This window comes from Anas platyrhynchos, chromosome 3 (genome assembly GCF_047663525.1).
Source record: "Anas platyrhynchos isolate ZD024472 breed Pekin duck chromosome 3, IASCAAS_PekinDuck_T2T, whole genome shotgun sequence".
In the NCBI taxonomy this organism is placed as follows: Eukaryota; Metazoa; Chordata; class Aves; order Anseriformes; family Anatidae; genus Anas; species Anas platyrhynchos.
The window spans coordinates 83,706,855-83,729,950 of NC_092589.1; the positions used below are offsets into that span (position 1 = coordinate 83,706,855).

The following is a 23,096-nucleotide window of genomic DNA, read 5'->3' on the forward strand; positions in this document are numbered from 1 at the left end:
AAAACAGACTGCACAAGGAGGGGACCACTAATGGAAAATAAAGTGCACCACAAAAACGTGATGGAAAAACACCTTGCAGAAAGAATGTGAATAGGCTAAAAGTGAGATTAAAATTTTGTTTCCCCAGGCAAAAGCTTTGGACTATACCAGATAACTCCCTTTGTGTGAAAAAAAAATAAAAAAAATAAAAAATACAAATACAAATACAAATAAATAGATAAATAAAAGATGCATTTCACCTCAAATGTTAACATTTAAGCTGAGGTTATTAGTAGAGTGGATTTTACCATACTATGGTTTTCTATGTTTATATATACTTGACAAAAACATGATTGCTTGTGTTTTTGATCTGTATTTTAAAATGTATGGAAATTCTATTTTACAAGCCTAAAGTTTCATTTCATGTGCTGGACCCTTTAAAAAGTTGTCAAAACCTTTCTGTGCGATCAAGTGAGACTTGATCCCAACAGCTGAGGTCCTTAGGTAAGCTTAAAATACATTTATTTTTATATAATTGGCCAGAGCGTGCAAAGTACTTACAGCATAACACCTCAGACAGAGAGGTAAGGGTATTTTTGTGAATGGAGTGAAGGCATTAAAAATATGCAAGAGTTGGTAAGCATAGCAACGTTAAATTTCTGTCCTCCTTTTTGTAGTTTTTCACAATGAATTTGCTCTACAAAATGAAAGAAGTAGTCTGCTTTCACAAGAGTATGCCCTTGAAGTTCCCCCAAAATATCCTGTAGTGCCCCAGTTTTAGTGCAATGCTGGTTACCATAAAGGCAAGTGAGGATTGTTTTACCTCACTGAGATCAAGGATGATTCATTTTTTTCTTCATGCATTTTATTTTGGAGAAAGCATCAAACCAAGACTACTTTGGTTACATATGGCCTGTAAGTGCATGGTCTATAAATGCTTATAAAGGTTTTGTCTATTTTCAAAGAGAGTATTCTGCATTATTCCATCATTAACTTCCTTTTCCAAATGCTGGAAGTCATTTAAAAGTGAGGTGGGAGTGCCCTCTTGTGTTTACAGTAGAATGATCTTAATGGTTGTGCCACTCAAAAATCACAAAGCGTGGAAAATTTCCCCAAACTCAAACCAAGTTACTGCAGACCCCAGCCTGTGGGAGCTCCAAGTGGCGAGGCAGCAGGAGAGGGATGCACTGACCTGGACCTGCAGACTCCTAGGTGAAGAGACGTGTAATTTCTTAGTCTGTTGCTGCCTACAACCAGTCTCGTAGGCTGGATAAGGCCTTCTAATTCTTAGACACTGCTAATATAAAACGTATTCATTAAGCTAAAGTGATCTTGTTTTACATCTTACATGCAAGAGACAAACCCTACAATCAAGCTGTGCCACAAACTCCCACTGCAGCCTGGAAACTACTTAAATATGCCAATAAACTGCAAGATCTTAAAGAGGAATTAAGCAAATCAATCAACATTTCCTTCAGTGAGATCCACTCCTCTCTTCACATCTACTTACGCGGAGTAAGTGCACACTTGAGTAACCCAAATATGTCTCATTCTTCAGGAGAAAGAAAAAATGAAAGAAATGTGACAAAACAGTTGTTATAAATGCTGTGTTGGTACAATGAACTAGCATCACTTCAAATAGATTACCTGATACTTCAGATAGCACAAAACAGTACTGATGAGCTTCCTTCTTCAATGTTGCTTAGAAAGTTTCTGCCTCATTCTTGTAACATAGAGTGCCATCATCAAGGGATATTTTTAGTTCTAGTGATACAACTTCCAGCACACTGTGCTAGCTGCTGAAACTATCTTTGCTTTTCCATTGCTTTAGAGGAGCAAGGGATTACTCCACAGTTCCTACTGAATTCAGCAGAGAGGCTGTATCCCACCAAGTCCATGGCTCAGTAACTGTTGTACCACCTGGCCCTTTAGCCAACAGGTCAATAAAAAGCTGCTGCTGGACTCTTTTCCACGTGGGCACAATGTCAGGAGTTGCCAGATGGGCTAAGTGGGATGTCCACAGCTAGAAGTGGTTACATCAAGACAGGACCCCTTAAGACTCCCAGCAGAAGACCTTGGATTGTATCTCCCGTGGATGGTCTAGGAGGAGATGGAGATGAATATGTCCAGTTCCTGCAGGAATATTCATACGAATTATAGCAAGAGTTAATGGTTTGCACTGTGCATGCAGCTACCAGCATCACACACCAGCCTCTCCACCTACCCACCTGGCGTCCTGACCTCCCTACCATGTGCACTGGGCTGCTCGCCTCTCCCAACACCTGGCAGTGCCCAAACCTTTTTATATCTTGCACAATACCCCAAACTTCCATCTAAGTCCCTATACATGGTGCTGCTCCAGATGAGATTATGTGTTGCAGACTGAGAGGTTCTGGGAGGGTCAAACCCATAGCACACCCCTTGAGCTTCACACCACACCTTCTCTGCTTGGCCCTGAGCTTAGAAACATTACACACTGATTACCTCTAGTAGAGCAAATGCTTCTTGTCACATGAACTGTGTAAATAAATCTCATCTGCTATTCGCTGTGTATTCTAGGATAACATGTTCTTTGAGCTGACAAGGAGTGGCAGCGTTGTCCCATGCTTACTCTACAGAGCATACGTAAAACTGAGGGCCAGAAAGAGGATGGCCTGCCTTTATATCTACTGTTAAGGGTGCAAGAGAGAGCAGGGAACTCCTGAAATGCCCAGGACTTTCCTCCTGTTGTCCTGAGAGACTGGGTGACCTCCTCTGAGCCCAGGGGATTATCCAGCAGAGCACAGCCAGGCCAAGCAGGTTAGAGAATAGCAGTGCCTTCAGCAGGAGGCCCCTTGTTTGAGTGCTTTCAGCAAAATAGAAGGACTCGGTCCCCATCAGTGTCAGGAGCCCAGCTACCAGCTCCAGTCACAAGGGATTCTTGACAGTACGAAACTGCAATGCTGTGAGTATTTTGGAGGGATGGAAGGTGAGGTTTCACATCATATTTAAAGCTGCCTATGTATTAGCTGCTGTCAAGGGAGATCATTCTGCACAAATCTTCCCTTGCCAAGGGTGTGTGCTCCCACCACTTCCCTTCTGTTAAATCTAGTGGTTAGGCGGTCACAGTATGAGTCAGTACAGGTGGCTGAGGTGTTAGAAAACTAAAGCTGGAAAAAAAAAAAAAAAGAAGAAAAAAAAAGTTTTCTATTGTAACAAGTAGTTGCTTGTAGCAGCATGATGATTATCCTGTAGCTGTGACAGGGAAGGAGGGAAGAACAAGGTCACCTCTTTCAGCAGCAGCATATAAGGTCTCCTCATCCGTAAAATCTGTAAAATAAAGCACATCTATAAGTGCTGCTTGATGTGTGCTGCTTGATGTCTCCCTGTACGTGAAGAACTGAGTCACTAAGTGCAAAATACACTCACAAAGCCGGCCAATGTGCTACCCCATCCTGGAGAACTTGCTATTTTTAAGACCAAGACAACATGGAAACATAATTTTACCATAAAATAAAGATCTGAGGAATACCTGTGTGTACATAAATTTCACACAGGGAAAGATTTTTGCACTGCTGTAAGTGAAGCCTTAACGCAAAAGTAAATGTACTAAAATTAATACATTAGCACTGCAGATAATGCTGTTATTTTTTGTACTTGATTTAGAATATCCTGAGTTGGAAGGGACCCACAAGGACCATTGAGTTCAGCTTCACACAGGACCACCCAAAAAATCAGACTCTGTGTCTGAGAGCATTGTCCAAGTACTTCTTGAACTCTGGCAGGCTCAGTGCTGTGACCACTGCCCTGGGCAGCCTATCCCAGTGCCCGACCACCCTCTGGGTGCAGCACCTTTCCCTAACACCCAGTCTGACCATCCCCCATCACAGCTTTACGTTTCCTACATCTTTACTCTTTTTTTCATTTTATTTTTTGTGTGTGTGTGTTTTAATATACGTGCTATGAGTAAAATAATATGTATGCACATTTTACTTTGTTACTTTATCAGATGAAACATTCCAGATGATTAAAGAAGTTTCCAAGAAATTTCCACTTCAAAGAGAGTGCCTATTTCTTACCCAGAGATCTGTACTTATCATATCCAGATTCAACTCCAGATGCTGGAATGCAGTCTTACAACCTTTACTTTGCTACAACAGTTCACATGATCCTTAGTTTGAGAAATGGCAAATTGAATATGTGATTTTTTTTTTCCTGATTTTGTACACTGTGATTATAGGATATTTTAATTGTAAGCAAGACTTTGAAAAGTGGAAAACTTAAAAACAGTTTTGATTTAAAAAAACTCAAGTAGCTCAGCAGGCTTGTCTTCTCAGAGGTAGCTTCTTGTTAAGGAACGTGAAGATATATTTAGTGTTTAAATGTAAGCTTGACTCTCAATTTGTCAAGGCTGTATGACAGAAAAGATTTGTTTTTCCCCTATTCACTGTTAATGAATGAAGTGACTGAAAATATTAATTAATAGTTGAGCCCTAGAACTATGAGAAGAATATTAGATAGCAGGTTGCTTTTCCCCCTTCTTTCTGCAGTATTTCCACGTCAGTGCTTTCCTCTCATCTGTTTGTCTCATCTCTTAAGGGGGGCCAAAAACCAATAAGATAAGCAGCAGCAGCTACACAGCAGTTAAATGAAGCCCATTATCTTTTAGTAATATGCAGTTTATGCAGAATTACATGAAGAGAGATTTGAACAGTGAGAAAAAGATGATGTTCCCAAGTAGTAACAAAGACTCAGACTAAAATTTCCCTAAAGTATTTTTGGGCATAATGAAATGTTTTTGTAGCTCAAGATAATGAACACTTCTGTTAAACAACAAGGTAGTTAAAATCATTATTCCTGGAGACAGCACATAGTCTTATCTTGGCAAACAGGGAAAAAAAAAAAAAAAAGGCTAATTAAAATTATTAGTATTAATTAGTCTGGCTCTCTTAATGCACCAAATTTATTGCTTCTTTTAAATAACTACCTGTGTAGGGGAGGTTGTTGTTGTTATATAAATCTTAGTTATGCTTTACTGTTAATTTTAGCCACATATAAACTGATTAGATTATGAGAATAAAACAAATGTGTCTGTATGAGCAATCGTTGCACATTTGGAATCTTTTCATCTTTTTATATTTAGAATCTTTTTAGAATCTTTGCAGAAGCAACAAAAAATAAATATCTACCATACCACAGCTGTACTCAAATCCAGAAAGGGGAGCTGCCTAAAAGTGGAGACGCTTGTTAAAAACAAAACTAAAAGGCACATCTATGAACATTAGATCCTCATGAGTGATATGAGGACAAACCGAGAACACTATCTTGAAAGCAGAAAATCACCACTTGAAAAAGGCTGAAAGGAAGGCCACATAAATACATGCCAGTATAAGGGCCTAACAAAACTAAATGACATATCCCTTTTCCATTTCAGGAGGCACAGAAAGCCTGTTCAGAGAATATTAGGCCAGGCAATTGCATTAATTTTTTGTTTCTGTGTTCAGTACTGAAGATCTGGGTGAGTTTCTCACACCCCATCACTTAGGAGGCATTCATCACAGAAGTTGCTTCAAACTTTTAGAAGGCACTGCAGTTTCAACAGGATCCAACGGCATTGTAGAGGAGCCCAGATGACACATTTGAACTAATTGTGGTGTGTCCCCTCACCTAAAATTGCTTTATTACTAAAGATCCCGCAGCTATGACAGACAGTTCTGTGGAAATGTCAGCTCCATTCATGGTAATAGCCAAAAAAAAAAAAAAAAAAAAAAAAAAAAACAAATTTAGTAACTGCTAGAGGAATAAAGTAGAGAATATCATCATGCCACTGTGTAACCTCATATTGAGCCTGCTTCTTGAATGCACTTTGGGACCACCATCTCAAAAAGAAATAAGTAATTTAGAAAAGAGCAATGAGAATAAGGTCAAAGGTAGGAATTGATTCCTTTATAAGGAATGATAAAGCAAATGAGGTTTCTTCAGGCTGGGGAAGAATGTGTGTTTTTGTGTGTGTGTGTTTGTATGGGATGGTGGTGGTGATGTTCTTACGGTGTTTTATAAGATCACTAATAACAGAGGATGGTGGCTGCACAGGGATAAATTGCCCAGGGCTGCTTCTAAAACTGTGCCATCAGCTAACAGACTGCAGGTACAAAGCAAACTACATTTTCCCATAACACTACTTAAGCTGTGGTACTCCTTGCCATTGAGATTGTGGAGGCTACATTTTTATAAAAACACCAGGGAAGCCTTGACAAGTTTATGGGTGGTAAACTAATTGAGGATTGTTAGATTCGCATGCACACAAAGAAAATAACCCCCCTCTAGGAGGTGCCTGGGTTTGATTTTCCTAGAAGCTGGGCAAACATTCAGGGAAGGAGCCCTGCGTGCTTGTTCTGTCCCTATCCCCCTCCCTAGGTATTTACTTTTGGCTACGTTCAGGGACAGGATACTGGGGGGTGGACCTCTGGCCTGGCCCTGTACAGCTGTTCTAATGTCTTTATGATCTCAGCTATCATAAACAAAATATGCTTGACTTTCTGTGACAGTAAGGTGACTAAAAAATCAAAGAAAGATAGTTGAGAAGAAGTTTAAATAAACAATTCTGCTCTCTGTAAAATACTAAAAAGGGGCCAAAAGCAAAAGCCAAACGAATTGTTTCACTACTCATGCATTTCATGATGCATAATGCGAAATAAGGCAAAGTCAGCTGAGGATTTCACAATGAGTACTGTCTGTTCTGAGAAGAAATTAAAGCTGCACACAATAGACTTCCTGCTGGGAAGGTGAGAGGGGAGGGGAAATCAGTATCTCAAAGGATGCACTGGTAGCAACCTCAAACTAAACCAAGAGACGTGAGTCATCAAAGCTGCAGTGCTATTGGAGAAAATCCAGGAAGACAGATTTAAAATAGGACCAGAAGGGAAGTTGGGGGAGGAAGAAATAAAGAGAAAGAACAAGAAGAAGAAGAAAGCATTTAAAGTAAGGATAAGATAACTTGGAGAGAGCTACCTGGAGCTGAAAAGCCCTAGCAGTAGCCTGACCCCCAGCCCTTCAGGCAGGCATAAATTTGTATAAGCCGTAAAGAGGCAAACCATTATGCCACCAGTAACTTGTAACCAGCAATCCCTTCTTCCAGTGCTTGCACTGTGCATAAAAGGCACAGGTGTGTGGTGAGCTAAACTAAGAAGTGATTCATCTATAAATGAAGCCTTGATGGCAACCACAGTTATGGCTTAGACTAGCCTTTGGATCTCCGAGTAGTTTGAGGATCAGGTGCTGCTCTACAGCTTGCACATGCATTCACAAATCTGGGATATAAAGGTGTAGAAGCCTGATGGAGGGGAAGGAAAAACTGCTAGAAGAAACATTATTTTAAAATATAATCTGGGATTATATGTTTTTATTTTCTTTTGGTTAACTTTTTTTTTTTTTTTTCAGCCTTGTAATAGTAATTGTTGCCTAACTTTAAATAGCTTTTAATAAACTGTACTTCACTTGATCCACAAACTTTTCCAGTGTTAGTAAACTTAGGTGAAGCTGAGAAATATGACACGTATTTCTTTGGGGATAAGAAGTTTGCAAAAAAATGTGCATTCAAGCACTACTGGTAAACCTATACCCTAAAATCTAACCGAGATGAAGATTTTTTTCTGCCAAATTACAGAAGCTAGTGTGGGGTAGCATTTCAAGATGCATGGTTCCCTTCAGAAAAATCATTCCCATGTTTCTTCTGCAAAACTCACAATACGGAGCAGTGTCCCATAACCCTGGACAGGCCCTCTGTCATCTCATTATTTATAGAGCATTTTTATTATCAAACTAAAATAGTACTGATTCATGTTTTACGTAACATACTTCAGGCTTAAATTCTGAATCTATTTTTCCCCTGAAAAGAAATTCCATTCCTCAAGAGAATAACATATGTAAAAACTCTTTTTCCTCATGCCTTAGTTTATACCACAAAAGGTGGTAGGTCAGCTGCAGCTTGTAGTCTGCCACTTGGGTCACTGCTTGCAGTCAAGAGCAAGATTTTAGGTGAAACGAATTGAAAAGAGAGAGAAAATGATTGTCATCTGCCGTGGGTTGCAGAAGGAAACTTATTTCATTTTTGTGTTTTTGTCAACTATTCAGTCTTCCTGATACTATTCATCTTAATAATTTTAAGACTAAAACTGACAAGGATTTTATCACTTCACTCATTTTTCTAGACATCCCTTACCAGCTTCCAGTGGTCAAACCCTCCTATTGAGAGTTCACCTGTATGTGTGGACTACCAATTTTCGTCGTGTTCTTGACGACTTGTTGCCAAAATACCAAACAATATTTTGCGTTTTTCTTTCCCTATCCTTGTTTTTCCTGAATTCCCCTACAAAGTTGATTGATATATAAATCCTCTAATTAAAAGGGTAGAAAAAAAAAGTTATATATGAACAATTATGGAGGACACCATAAATACTATTAGAATTTGGGATGTGGTTTCAGAGCAGTTGTAACACCATTTAGGCTGCCATTTTTGCCTGCTGTAGCCCAGATATTTGCTGCCAACCCTTCTCTAGCATGTCCACAGCAGCAGAGGCGGCTGACTCAGCTGAACATGAAGCATTTTCTGTCTGAGATGTAACTGCACGACTTCCCATGGCTGAAATCACGTTGGGATTGGGGCAGGCCCGCTCTTGGGTTCGTTACGGAGCAGCACCCTTGGACTCTGGAGCGAAACCCGCGTGAAGCAGCAGCAGTCGTGCCAAAAAACCTCCCGTCTGCTGCGGGCAGGGCAGGAGGAGATTGCTCGGCGGAGACGAGCTGGAATGCTCCCTGTGGGTAACGCAGCGCATGCCATTTCCAAAAAGGGAAAGGGTGTGCGTGTGGTGAGGTTTCAGAGATCTAATTAGAGACGAAGGGAAGCCGAAGCACTTGGGCAGCGCTGTGGAATAGAAAGCGAACTGGCCGGAGCCCTGGGAAACGCTGACGGAACAGACAAAAGAGCTCAGCCAACAATGTTTTATTGTGAGTTCAGGATGTGGATGTGTGTTACTTCTGCCTTTATTAGCTGCACGTTTCACACAAACCCTGTGAGAGCGCCTGGCTGCACCCCCCCCCCTCAGCCCCCCCCCCGGCTCCCGTCAGGGCCCCAGCCCGCCACGGGAAGCCCCGCGCCTGAGGCGGGCCAACGGCCCCGCCACCCATGCGCGCGCACGCCTCGGGCGCGCCCCGCGCGTCCCCGCTTAGCCCCGCCCCTCAGCCAGCCGGGGGGGAGGGGGCGTGGCCAGCCTCGTTCCCGCCCCGCCGCCCGCCTATAAAAGCGGCGCGCGCCGCCCGTGCCCGCTCTTTTCCTGCGGAGCGGCGGAGGCGGAGGGTAAGGGGCGTGTGGCCGGGGCGGGGATGGCGGCCGGGTTTGCCCGTTCGTGATCGTTTCCCCGACGAGCTCGCTCCGCTGGGGGATCGCGGACGGCAGCGGGGCTCGCTCCGTGGTGCCAGGCCGGCACCGGGTGAAGCGCTCACCCGCCGGCGGGGGGCCGGACTACAGGTCCCGGCGTGCCCCGCGCGGCCGTGGGGAGGGAGATGGGAGCGTGGCGGCGCGGGGCATGCCGGGACTTGTAGTCCGCGCGGGCGGCGGCCGCGTGTGCGGCGGGGGCCATCTTGCCACACGCAGGGCTGGGGAGGGGAGCAGCCCCTGCCTGGGGTGCCACGGCCCCGTGCTGCGAGATGCTAAAAGCTGCGGCTATAACGCTGATAAATGGCTTGGCAGAAGTGCAACAATAGGAAAGAGGTGTTTCAATAAGGCTTATGGGTCACGGCAGTATTTGTTGCGGAGGACTCAGAATCAGAGAGTTGCCTTATACCAAGTTACAGAAATAGTTACTGTAAAATCCATGGATACTGCCAAAAATACTTAATTGTTTTTTAACGTGAGCAATCTGATCATTTCAGTGTCATAACTATTGATGCTTGCTTTTCTTTCTAGGTAATGAGAAGAAAATAAAAGGGATTTATTGAAATTATAAAAAAAAAAAAAAAACGTGGCTTAAGGTGATAACAAAAGGCTAAGTTTTACACCAGGTTGACTAGATAAGTTCCTTACGACTTAGGGAACGTACTGTTTGGTTCGTGTAACCCCCTGGTCAGTTAAGCAATGTGACAATGGAAGCTTTGCCAAACTGCAAGTAAATGTCCTCAAGCAGTTTACAATCAACTAAGGAAAAGCAGGCTTCTCCCTGATGAGGGTGAGGACCCCCAAGGACCACTAGAGATCCTCATAAGACCCTAACAAGTTATAACTCGTGTAGATGTAACTTTGCATTTCCTGGAGAATGTATAAATATACATTTTCTTAATGTATGAGCATGCTTTTATTCAGAAATGTGCAGAAATCCCCCATGCACCTGGCACTGCAGTAATGTCGGCTCCCTAACTTGTTCATGCTGGGGAGTTATTGTTCCCAAGTTCAGTGATAAAGGCACCTTTTTCCTTCTTGGCATGCCAGTGTGATTGAGCAGTAGTCCTTCTGGAAGAGCGGGCAATGCAATACAAAGCAGCAAGGATTCTAGGCTGTTATCTGCAAGCAGAGATTAGGAGCTGGTTGTGTTCATATAAAAAGCTGTCGGCTTCATTCATTCTGTGTTGAATTAGTTTGTCCAGTGATAGCCGCAGTCAGACACTATTAAGATTACTGAACAGTGAAGTTCTTGTGTCTTTATAAGCTGTTAGTAAGCTTTGATTATTGGGTGCAATAATATACTTAACTTGAGGGTTTTATGGCTTAAATTGTTTTGGTGATATGAAACAAAACAAAGCTAGTAGTCTCTTGCATTTATTTAATCTACACAGTGTAGTAATAGATGTTTTACAAGCTACATGTTTTAAGGGTTATATATGATGAAACAAATGTTTTACTTTCCTGTTTCTTTTGCTGGGTGAGGTGATAGATTTAAGTACTTGATATGTAGTTAAAATTGAATTCTGTGTAAAAAGTGAAATTGTTATGTAGGCACAGAGGATTAAAATCTTGAACCAACAAATTTTCATTAAAAATCTTCTGGATAAAAGATTAATAGTGCAGTTATTTTTACAATCCAAAATATGGGATTTCAAGCAGGTGTAACTTGTCATTCCTTTGTTACTAAAAAAAAAATGGCTTTCTTGCTGGGTTCCAAAAAAAAAAAAAGCTGCAAACTAAGACTGAATTGTTTAACATTTCATTACTTCTGAGACTAAGCCTCAAAATGTGTATTATTTAATGGCCTGATACTAAGTATTTGCTTATTTCAAGTATTAAATTTGTTTACTGCTTGTTTTTAGGTATGAAGTGGAAGTTTTCAATGATGACCAATATATTATACAGAAGCAGTAAGGTAATTGATTTATTTTGTTGCTTTTGAAGTAATTTTTTTCCTACTGCTGATGAAAACAATAAATGCTTCAATTTCTTACTGTTATTCCCTATTTTTTGTTTGAAAGTACAGGATGTGTAAAGGGTAGTAGGTGGCACTTTGTATGACTATCAAGTGGGACAAAATGGAAAAACAGTTTAAACTGAGTAATATGTGTCATTTTTGTTTTACTCAGGCTAGTGCTTAGGTCAGGTGCTCTTAGCATCATTTCTTTTGTTGTATCACTTGAATAAGCATGAAGACCTATGTGATAAATCAGTTGGTTAACTTCTGCTAAACTGTACTGATTACAGAGATGGTGCAAGTTACCAGTCTAGTATTGGGTGTGCTTTGGAGCTAATGTGTTTCCACACACATGGCCATATTTGAATGTAATTAGTGATGTTATGACCCTGCTAAGTGGACAAAGTAGAAGAGTTCAGTTGGGAGGAACCTACAAAGATCATACTTCAACCACTGAAGTACTGCATTGTGAATAAGTGTAGCATAGACAAATACTTGAAGCAGAAGTTTAAATGACTCTGTTCTTCAGCACTAGTAGTTACAAAAAGGGTCCAAAATCTATTCAGGCCAACTTTTTCTAGCATGTACAGAATCTCCAGTAGTTTTAAAGACTTAATCTGATACTATGAAAAAGGGAATTCTTGATGCTTATTTCTGACTTACTAAGCTTCTGTCTTAGTACTGCTGTAAGAGATGTTCTGCTTAAACTAATTTCTGCTTAATTTCAATTCTAGCCCTTAATGGAAGCACCATCAGAACTAGAAGAATATTTGGTACACACAAGTGGATTTTCATGAAAGCTATCTTTTGAATAATTTGCAGGGATACATTAATATGGTAAGTGGCGTAACAACATAAATGTGTGATCAAATTAGTAGGCTTGTCATGAGCTTTAGAATTGAATTATTGCTGTATTTCAGGCATGCTATTTGATGTGATTTGTTTTTGAAATGTGCAGACTGGGAAGGCAGGTGAACAGTTTGTTTCAAATAGCACTTGAAGGAGCTGCTAAAATGTCTGAATATACATACTAAATTTGACAAATATCACCTCAGGGTGACTTATTTGTTAACGTAGACTTTATTGGAAATTTAAAGTGTTTAGGTGAAGAAATGGAGATTTTTTGTTATTCTGACTTCTTGGAAATGCAAAGTAGTAATATCAGGGTCTGTATACAGTCTAACTTAACTGACTCAAATGTGTGCAACTAGTGGCTGTGTCTGGAAAGTGAAAACTCTGGGAGGAAGGTGATCCACTAGACTAAAACCTGGTCATTTCTAATGGGCTGTATTATCTTACTGAATGGATGTGCTGTAACTGATTGTTTTATTCCTTTCTAGAATGATGTCTGAGCAGCTTTGAATAATGGGAAAATTCATCATGATTGATTTCCTAGTACAGCACACAGGTAATTCTTACTGCTGAACTGCTAGAACTGTTTGTTAATTGAAATGTATTCCCTCTTAAAGCTCTGAGTATTCCCTCTCCAGTGCATCTGCATATGAAAGACACAGCTTATTTTGTGGGATATATAAATCTATTACTTGTGTTGTGGCTCTGATATTAGAGAACTATTCTAATTATAAAAGTGGTGGATTGTGATGAAACTGCCAAACCTGATTTGCTGATGAAAAACTTCATACGGATCTGGCTTCTGAGATGAAACCACTTTTCTTTCAAAAGTTATTTGATCTCCTGGTTAGTGTTACTTATATGGTTGCTTGCATGTACAAGCTAGATATTGTGAATAAAGACTTTGGTGTATTATTATAACTCACTCAGCTCGTGTCCATCTTGATGTGGGCATGTGCTGTTGCCCAGCAAATAGTAGCACCTTGGAAGAGCAGAGGGGGAAATTTTAGATCCTTGTTTTTTCAGGTATCTGGTATTAGAGCTCATAAAAGTTTGCTAGTTATTAAAAGTGCTCTAAGAACTAAACTAAATCAGAAAGACTAAGTCTAAACTTATACTTGAAGCAGGGAAGAAATATGTTGGCGAACACTGAAGGTTCCTCAAATGTATTGGTAGTTTCCCTAACCTTCATTCTTACACAGGTACCTGAACTTAATCCCTTTCAATGAAATGCACTTGGAATCTGAACTTGTGTATCTTTCACTTACGAAGTTAAAAATCTAAGTGCTGTGAGGACAGGTTCTAATCTTGCTGTCTCACTACACGCCCATAATTTTATTCCCTTTTAAAATAAATTATTTAAAGATCTTGCCTAACTACCAACAGCTTGCTTTGAAGAGCATTTTGAAGAACAGGCTTTGTCCCGGTGTGCAAAGTCAAAACGTGGGAGTGAAACTTTTTGTGCTGTAATGCTATGTGTAAAATGATGAATTGTTTAGACAGGCAGCATTACAAGTAGGAAGTGGAATTTCTGTGACATGGCTGATCTAGAAAAGTTGGAAGTAGCAAGCCTTGTTAGTAAAACTAACTGGTGCAATTTGTGTCTTTGCAGAGATGCTTGAAGGCTGCTTCTTGAAGGTATGAATTCCAATTAATGGCATGATTAAATTAAAAAGCTTGTTCAGTTGGAGTGGTGATGCCCAAAACTATTGGTATGTCTGTCTGATCAGTGAAGAACCATGGAAAACTGAAGTGTTTTATAATCTATCTTGGTTTTAAACCAAAGTTTTATTGGGTCTAGCTCAAAATGAGATACCCAATTTTCCTATTGTTTGCAGGACAGTTGTGTTTGGAAGAATGTATTCTGGATTCAGTTTTTTATGTAATGCTTGCTTGTTGATTGATTTTAGCTTTTTTCTGGAGTTCTTAATGTTCTGATGCAAGCTGAGAACCACATATTAGCTAATTCAGAAATTAAGGTTTTGATTTTTGGTACAGGGAGATTCAAACTTGACTGGTTAGATGCCTGTCACAGTTCATAGCCAAGTTAAGCAGTAGTCAGGCAAGAGATGTAAGAAGACTCTTACTGTGGTATGAGAACATTTCCAGATTGTTTTAGGGAACTTGTGGAATACTGATTCTTACCCACTAGGTGTTTAATAATGCAGTTTGGTCTGTGAGATTCTATATAGATAGGAAGTTGTGTTTGGAGTGATGGAAGAAAATCTCTAAACTAGTGTGTTTCTCTTTTCAGGCATGCATGTGGCCCAAACTGTATGAACAAATGCTTTTAGTTTGTTCAGGTATGTAATTAAAAAGCTTCCAAGCATTTTATCATCAGGTCTCAAGTAATTCTGTGCTTACAAGTTGGGAACTGTTAGTACTATGACAGCTGCTGATACGCTTATTACAATAATTGATTGATACAGTAGGTCAGTATATTTGCTTATTCAGTACATGTACTGAATTTAAGACCACTTGTTCCCCAGGGCACCTAGTGCCAGTAGCTGTGCCTAACTGTAGATAACCTTTAAATCTACATTAAAAGTTCTAGATGCTTACTTTATTTAATATGTCAAAAGACATATTAGAACTTCCAATTTTTGTATTGCAATCAGAAATGCTATATATAAGTACATCTTGTATTAGATTTACATTTGCCATACTGCTTCTGTCTCATCTGTGATGATCCTATCCCGAACCTGAATTCCTTGCTGAAAACCCTAATCCGGATCCGGCTTCTGAGATGAGACCAGAAGACTTAATTTAAACTTTCTGAGAAGTATTAATCTTCAGTGGGATTTTAGGTGCTTTTGGGAAAAAGTGTGCTTATTTGCAAGTTGAAATTTCTCCCTGAAATGAACCATCTTATTTAGACCTTGTTCTCCTTTTTTCAGTGTTGAGTTGGAACATTTTTGTCAGCGCTGCCTGACAAATGTGGATGATCTGTAACTGGAAGAAAGTGTAATGTCTGAAGAGCTTTTCTCGCCTGGAGTGGGACCATGCTTTTTAAAACCCTACTGAAACAGTTATTGCAATTGTTTAGCAGATACTGTTTTCAATAACTGCATGTGAACCAAAATCACTGTCTGCATATTTAAAAAACACTTTTCCGTTAATAACAAGCTGCCAACTGTAGGAAGGATAATAAATAGGGAAGTGAGTGATCTTTACGTGAAAAAGAAACCCTGAGTTTATTGACCCCTTCAAAATACAAGGGCATGCAGACTTGCTGATACTGAACATCTGTAACTTTAATAACTGGAAGTTGCAGGTAGGCTGCGCACAGTTGGTTACACAAATTTAAACAGTCTGATTCCTGAAGGTGGTATCATCTGGGAGATAGGTGAGGTGGTGGTGCAGAAGCATAAACTTGAAACACTTGTAAGGAGGGAATTCAGGTGTCATGAGGGAAGTTGTGGTTACAAAAAAGGCATGGACTAAAGCTTGCACTGGCTTCTGTATCTACTGGGGGAAAAGAAAGGGGGGAGAAGGAAGGTGGGGCTTCATAGGCTGCCAGTTTAGTGTGAGAAGACCAATACCACAATGGAACTGTGCCTTTGGTGGAAAACACTGGCAGTGCTACCTGTTCCGTGTGTGAGGGGAAATGTCAGCAGAGGGAGAAGGAGTGCATGCATTAGAACTTCTGCTTGGAGCAGTCAGTTGAAAACTAACCATGCAGTAACATGTTAGCAGTGTATTTGTGTGCAGCAAACACGCACTCCTCCACAAAGGGGAGGGATCAGCAATTGGTTGCCTCAGTTGTCTTTAAAGAAGGTTATGTACCTAAGATGCAATCCACCTTTAAGCGTGACTCTTTAACCTCATTGTCAGGAATGCTTTCTAAAGGAAGGAATACAACAATGGCGTGATAACCAGCAATTAATAAAGCTGCAGTTCTTGTATTTTGGTACATTCCAAAAGGATTCAGTAACCACCCTGTGGTCTGCAGCCAAAAATGACAGCATTGGGTGCTAGCAACCAACTTCCTTTAGAAAGTTGGAAGAATTCCTACAGCTCATGGAGCATGCTTGCTTGTAAATAGCAAACACCACAAATGCAAAACATTGAGCAGTAGCATCTAAAACATTGGGGAGGTCTGAAGTGAGTAACCATCTGACTGCAAAGGTGTATGCTAATGATCTGACTGCAGTCCAGGTGTGTATTGGATTACTGAGTGCCTCATCTGCTTTGGTTATTGTTAGTGAGCAGCTATGTTGGCCAAAGGCTGCTCATTCTCCACAAGTAACTGTAAATCAGTCTGTTGGATGTACTGGAAGCTGCAGAATGTGATTGCAGAAGAACTTAATGGCTTTCAACAAAAATCCTTATTTTTGTTAAAAACAAATGTTGCTGAGAAGGGTAGGTATTCTTATGTGCAATGTATTGTACATGCTCTTTCTTGAATAAAGAAGGATGTGAAAAACTGCTAGCTGTTGCACCTCAGGTTTGTAGTCACTTACAGACTTCCTTGGCAGCTTGTACTTTGCAAGAACTGCGAAGGCAGCCTGGCCTTGCTGCACTGGCTGGTACAGGATGTACTGGCCATGTGACATTCCACACTGTGCTTGACTGCCTCCTGGACAGTGTAAACTCTGCTGATGATTATGCACTTGAGAAGTGTGGAGGGATCAGTCTCCATCTTCTGTCCACAGCATTTTTTATGAGGAGATCTTGATGCTGTTGACAGCACTTGGTGAAGCTCCTTGAATGGTAAGTCAAAGTTGCAAGTCTTCACAAGGTTGTTCACTTGTCTTCTGGGGTGGGATGGGGGTGGGGAGAAGGAAGATGTTGAAGACCAGAAAAATGGGTAATACAACAGCAACATTTTGGTAAGTAGCATGTTAGATATTCTGAAAGGATCTGTCCATAACTCGCATAACATTGGAGGGTAAGAAGAGCATTTTTATGGTATGTTTTTTAAAGTCTTTTTGGCTGAAGCTAATGTGAAGCTAGTATCACAGAAGCTTTTGAGAAGATTTCTGCAATGTGTATATCCAGTAAAATTGGTGAGGATGTGTTGCTGTTCTGTGTTCAGAAGATCAGAGTTTGAGGATTGTGAGTAATGTTTCAGGTACTCAAAAGTACTTCACATCAATCTAAATCTTCCAAAACATTCCTTGGATGTTCTCTGATCTAGAATTGGCAGTATTAGACAAAGGGTTGCAGGGAATCATGCTGCATCTGTGCATCAGATGGTGGAAGCCTGTCAGTGAACAGTGTTTGATCATGAGAAAGATGTGCACTTGGTGTAGGAAAAGGTGGATGTGGTCTGTGATGAGCCTATTGGCTGTTAGCTGCAAACCTTTCACTATAAATGCTCGTGAGGCTGCAAAACACAGGTAACCAAGGAAAAATGAGCATTAGCAGTATAGAAATTCTGGTGTTAATAAAAATGAACAAATGTAATCATGAGGCTCTACCTTTTGAGGTTTCAGAATATGACTAGCATAGGAAGTGTAGGAAACTAACATTATTAATGTTGAGATGGAAAGAAAAATAGTTGAAATAGCTTTTCTGCTCAGAAATGGAGGGAAATGTTTGCAAACCACTTGCGGGTCTAGTTCTGGTGTGGTGGTTTTGACTGATAGGATACATACCCTTATCTCAGTTTGTGTTTGTCTAGTTATGCCATGTATTCCAAACTCATCACATGCTGACATTTCTATGTGCAAAGGTACACTGAAGTTCTATAAAGTAATCATGCTTGTATATAAAGCTTTGACTTGGGATTCCGCGGTAAACAATGTGAAAGCACTTCAGCTTTTTATGCTTTAAATAGCTGGTAAAATCTTGCATTAACCATCTCTGGGGTTGAACTTCAGTGTCACGTGAGTGTTGGGCTGTGATCCAAGAAAGCAGTGGTTAGACAAACTTTGTTCTGGAATATTGCTGTGTCTTAGTAACTGGGCAAAAGTATCAGCATTCTCCTGAGTGCTTAGACATGAAAACGAGGAGCAAATTCAATGAAGATGCAGGAGTGGCTGTGCATGAATGCCTTGCTACCATGAAAGTGATAAGGTCGCTGTTAAGGTGGGAGATTTTGTCTGGAGAATTTGTCTTGCCTGTGGAGATGGATCATATGGAGCTCAGAGTGAGCAAAGTTGAGGTAGCTGCAGATACCTTTGCATAGCACCCACACTGCAAAGTGAGTTGAAAACACTGAAGGAACAAATTCTAGTGAAATCTCAGTGTAGTGTCAAAGCTACCAGCCTGCTGTGAGGTGTGCTGCCTGGGCTTCACCTGGTGTAACAGCTTCAGTGGGGCTGCTGCCTTCTTTCAGACAGGCTCTTAGTACAAATGTGCTGTATAAACCTTGGTTGTGAGTTTTACTGATTAAGATGGATGATGAAATTAATACTTGGTAGGTGATAAGTTCCAAAGGTAGAAGCTCAACAGGTTTTGGAAGATAGTGTCTCATTCACTTAAGACAATAGAAGTGTCACAGCAGACTGAGCAGTGCTAAACTTTGCCCACGGAAAGGAATTCTCAGTTGGAGAGCATTTAACCCTGAGTTTGGGCTAATAATTTTTCCTGTATACCACTTCCCACAGTTGAGAGGACAGCATTTGAGTTGTATTTTGGAGGGTGAATGAAGTTGGCAGGTGAATGTTACTTCCAGGTGAGTCGAGTGCAGGTGGAAGCTTTTATGTGCTGTGTATGGCCAGTGATTCACATTCTACATATTAGAACCAGTATTATGAGTAGGTTTAATTTATATCTAAGGAAAGCAAATTAATTCCATTTTTTCAAATGTGTTTTTAGTTGTTAATCCAGTTAGGCTATCAGAGCTATGAAGACAGTGCTCCTCAGCCATTGTTTCAAACTTCCTGCAGGCTCTGGAGGACAAAGTAGTATTTTATGCTCGGAATAATGGCTGTATTGAGTGAGACAAAATCTGCCTTGCTCAGTATTCTGTTTGAGGATGACCAGTGTAAGAAACAGGAGAAGGACAGAGATCCTTTCCAGCACTTTGCCTGGGAATTTCCTGAGGAGATTCTCATTTGTATTTGAATGCTACTTGGCAATTATGACCCATCTCCATTTAAAAAAAAAAAGTGAAACATGAATGTTGCATGGATTGTAAGATGTGTAAAGCTAGGAGAGGCTCAATTAAACTTTTTTATTATTACTATTTGAAGCTGTCCTAACACTGATCTTGATTTTGACTCTTACCCTAAGAAAACAGCAATAAGTGGAGTCCAGTTAAAGACCCAGAGCTAGGCCAGCTTTATTGTTGGAGCTATGTCAGAGGTGGAAACTTAGATTACTGATGCATGATCTTACCTTTGGCACCTCTGAGCTTCAGCCTTCTCACAGATTGATACCTCCACAGCACTGTTTTGCTTGGGACTGGATTTCCCTGTAACTAAAGGAGTATTGTCTCTGCAACGTGCAGTGTTAGGGTTGCAGGTGGAGAACCATTAGTCTGTCCTAAGGTGAGGTTCAGTCACTGCGTAGTGAAAAGCTAAGAGATGAGTAAACTGAAGTAGGACAAATGCTCAGGCTTTGTTTTGAAACTGGCAAGTTGAATGGGAAGTAAAGGTTATGTTTTCAAATATCTGAAGATCATTGGAGAGGAGAAAACACAGCTGCAGTGTACTGTCACCTCTTTGCTATTGCTAACAAGAAGTTTGGTTTGTGGGAATTCTCCCCCCTCTTCCTGTTCTACAGTTTATAAACCACATCATGTAAAAAGCACAGCAGCAGGAACAGGAGTTACCTTCAGAACATCTTACAGCACTGCTTTTGATAGGGTATCACAGTGCTGAGAATGCTTCCTCCCATGAAGTTTTCTGGGGAAGCAGTATCTGGATTTTTGAAAAAAATGAAGTACTCTTACTGCTGCCAGAAATAGCTTGTCTTCATTTGTATGCCTTTGAAATTCTGTTGCTAGTTAGGTCCTATTCAGCATATTTTTTTTGCTTATTTGGAGTACAGGCTCTCAGGTCACTGGAAGTCTTTTTTCCTATGTGAAGGGATCTTTGCATGAAGACCTTCAGGGTGTTTTTGCCTATTTAGTCAAATACTGACTAAATGAAAATTCACACCAAAGGAATCAAAAAGGAGATGCTCTTGAGAATGAAGGTTTCACACTCAAAATCCCTACTAATGCATCTTAAAGCAGTAAGACCAGCTTAACTTCTTGCCTCCTAAATGAGGTTCCCTGTAGGGCTTGCAGCCTTGGGGCAGCAATTCTGTGGCTGTAACATCCTGTGGGTGATGTCCTGCTTTGACCCGTTTGGTTTCAGGTTTTGCTTTTAAGTACCTCTAGCCATTGTTATGTGGAGAGTCTTTGAGCAGCATGTTTTTAATGAGCTGTGGTGTAAGGACTGTGGACTTTGTGATGGCCATTACCTGACCAACTTTAAAAGGTTAGGTACGTGCATATTGGTCTCTCCCGAATCTGTAATTTCTACAGCTACTGCAGTAGATCTTTCAAGTCTTTGGGCTATCTCCTAGTGAGCTTTCTTACTCTCAGCCAAGACTGAAACCTTGGTGTCCAGAAAGTATTGTCCTCAGCTCTGTCCATATCTCCTCAGTATCTCCACCTTCTGTACTACTGCTGTGTTAATCTGTCCTGTATTGCTTTCTTGAAGTTAAGCAGTAAACGTCCTAAGAACCAAGGCAACGATATAAAATTACAAGAGGTAACTACATAGCTGTTCATGTTCAGTATTAATTGTGGAAAGGCCGTAAGAGCAACAGCATATGAGACCAGTGAAGGGAATAAAAGTCTCTGGGAAACGTTTCTGTATGGGACTCAAGGATGTGGTAATAAAATTCAGGCACCTTTTGTGCTGTAAAAATGAGACCAGTTCCTGTAATTGATTTGACTTGACACTGTGATTGACTCTTCAGAGGTCAGGGACAGCCTGCAGATAAGTTGTTGATTTTGTAGCTTGCAGGTCTATGAAGTATGACAGCTAGCTGGGTTTCGGGTTGTTTCAGATGTAGGAGAGAAACATCTACACTTCTGGACTGATATTAGGCACCCCATACCTGAAATTTCCAGGCAATCAAGTAGTAGCTACAAAAAGGTGAAAGGTGAGTTCTCTATTTAAAAAAAAAACCTCACAACACATCAAGGCAAAATATTAACTGTCCTTTTATACTGTTCTTAAGAAGAAAATAGTTCTTTCCAGAAAAGTTTTAGTTCTGCACAACTAGGCTCTGAATTTGCTCTTCTTGCCTTGACTATTTTGAGGACTGGCTAGGCAACAGGCACCTCATAATCATTAAAAAGGCAGAAATGTACTGTGAAGATAACGACTACAGCAGCAGCAAAATAAGTATCAGCAGAACTGGCATCCTGCCCTGAAACCAAGCAGTTTGAGCTACTTCTTGAGCTTCCATTAGCAGCATGATGAAGAGATTTTTTTTAAAAAATTCCTGGTCTGTCTTCATATACAGTCCAATCCTACCTCTAATTTGGCTGTTAAATAACAATGCTGATTTTTTTTTTGGTTTGGGCCAAGCTGCAGAAAGTTCAGTGAGATTAATTTGCTTTCTGTGGTTGGCCGAGACACTGTCCCTTCCACTGGGCTTTTTGAGTGAAACAGACCTTTATATGAACTTTTTTACTGGGGGGGCATAGGCTGCTTGCTTGCCAAGGATTCTGACTAGCAAATGGGAGTCAAAAAAAAAAAATTTGGAAGGAAATGCTGGTGGGTTATCGACACAGAACCATCAGCCAGAGGGTGGAAGAACCCATCTGTGGTATCTCGTCTCTGCTATAGAAAGCAGGAGAGCTGCTAAGCTGGAATGTCTCGTGTTTGGTTTCGAAAGGTATTCGCATCAGATGTGCATAGCTTATAGGAATGTTTCCACCTTAATAGCATTCCTTGTACATTTCTGGTTCAATTTTTTTCCATTGTGTGCTAGACTGGAAGGGTCCATAACATTTTCAGACTAGATTCCTCTGTGCATTGCTTACTGCCTCTTCTGGCCTCAGCAGATCTGTATCAATACTGGTCTGAAAGTGGTAAACAGCTCTCATGCATTAAATTTGCTCACTTGGACTGGTCCTTTAAATGGAAATTGAAAGTAGTTGAATGTTTGCACTAAATCAAACATTTACATGTTAGTATAAATGAGCACATTTATGTAAGAACTTATTTTCCTAATTTTTCTTGAGAGGCATAAGCTATTGCTGGGGATGTGGCAGTAAAATCTAAAACCACGTAAACTGGAAGAGATGAAACTGTAGAAGCTCCAGCAGCTAACTGTCATCAGTGATCTTTACTGGTTATTTTTATGAACATGCTCAGATAGTCTATATTGGTCCTGCTAGAACTAGGAAGGGATGTATTAGCAGTAGAAATCTATTTGCACACAGTTGCATTGACTCCTCTCACTGTTGTAGATGTTCTTCATTAAAGCTTTGCTGTCCATCTGGAGAAGCCTGGAACAACTGGAAGTGTTTTGGTTAATTTGAACATGACATCTGTGAATGTGGTTTATCAGTCATGTATTTAAGTAGTGATAAACTGATAAGAAGTTTTTTTTAAATTGACCCTGGTAGATTTAAAATGAAACTTTAAAATGAAACTAATTCTTGTTTGCGTCTACTTCTAAGATCTGAACAAAAAAAAAAAAAAAAAAAAAAAACACTATTTTTAGAGGATCGAGACACTAAGTTTGTTTTTTGAAGGCAGGTTGAATGAATAATGTTCATGTCCCCTACAGATCACAGGGGGGTGAAAAATTAAATAGCAACTTATTTTTTCTAGTGCCCAGTTGCTAGGTAAAATTAAAATTTACCTTCCCTGAAGAACAAAAGAGCTGCTTACCTCTAGCAGCATAATGCAGCAGTAATAGTCCTACCCATATTAAATTAGAGGATTTGTTCAGGTTTGAGAACAGGTTATGTTGCTTGCGCTGCCCTGTACA

The 23,096-nt window shown here is 40.4% G+C and overlaps 1 protein-coding gene and 2 non-coding genes across 7 annotated transcripts in view; all 3 read left to right on the forward strand.

Annotated features, from left to right (window-relative positions):
• The first annotated feature begins 12,945 nt into the window (after positions 1-12,945).
• LOC113843393 (small nucleolar RNA SNORD50) lies at positions 12,946-13,012 on the forward strand. The gene has a single exon (XR_003496675.1). It is a non-coding gene; the product is annotated as a small nucleolar RNA SNORD50 (small nucleolar RNA).
• Positions 13,013-14,880: 1,868 nt separating this feature from the next.
• On the forward strand, positions 14,881-14,951 carry LOC113843392 (small nucleolar RNA SNORD50). Its single transcript, XR_003496674.1, has one exon. It is a non-coding gene; the product is annotated as a small nucleolar RNA SNORD50 (small nucleolar RNA).
• A 1,822-nt stretch (positions 14,952-16,773) lies between these two features.
• SYNCRIP (synaptotagmin binding cytoplasmic RNA interacting protein) overlaps positions 16,774-23,096 on the forward strand; it is a 37,399-nt gene continuing 31,076 nt past the window's right edge. For 3 of the 5 annotated variants that reach the window (XM_072036213.1, XM_005013049.6, XM_072036212.1), the window contains exon 1: positions 16,774-16,916. In XM_072036213.1, coding sequence (XP_071892314.1) covers positions 16,914-16,916 — 3 coding nt within the window. In that variant the 5' untranslated portion in view covers positions 16,774-16,913. The remainder of the gene's footprint in view (positions 16,917-23,096) is intronic. The other 2 variants (XM_072036215.1, XM_072036214.1) reach the window with 2 other exon arrangements.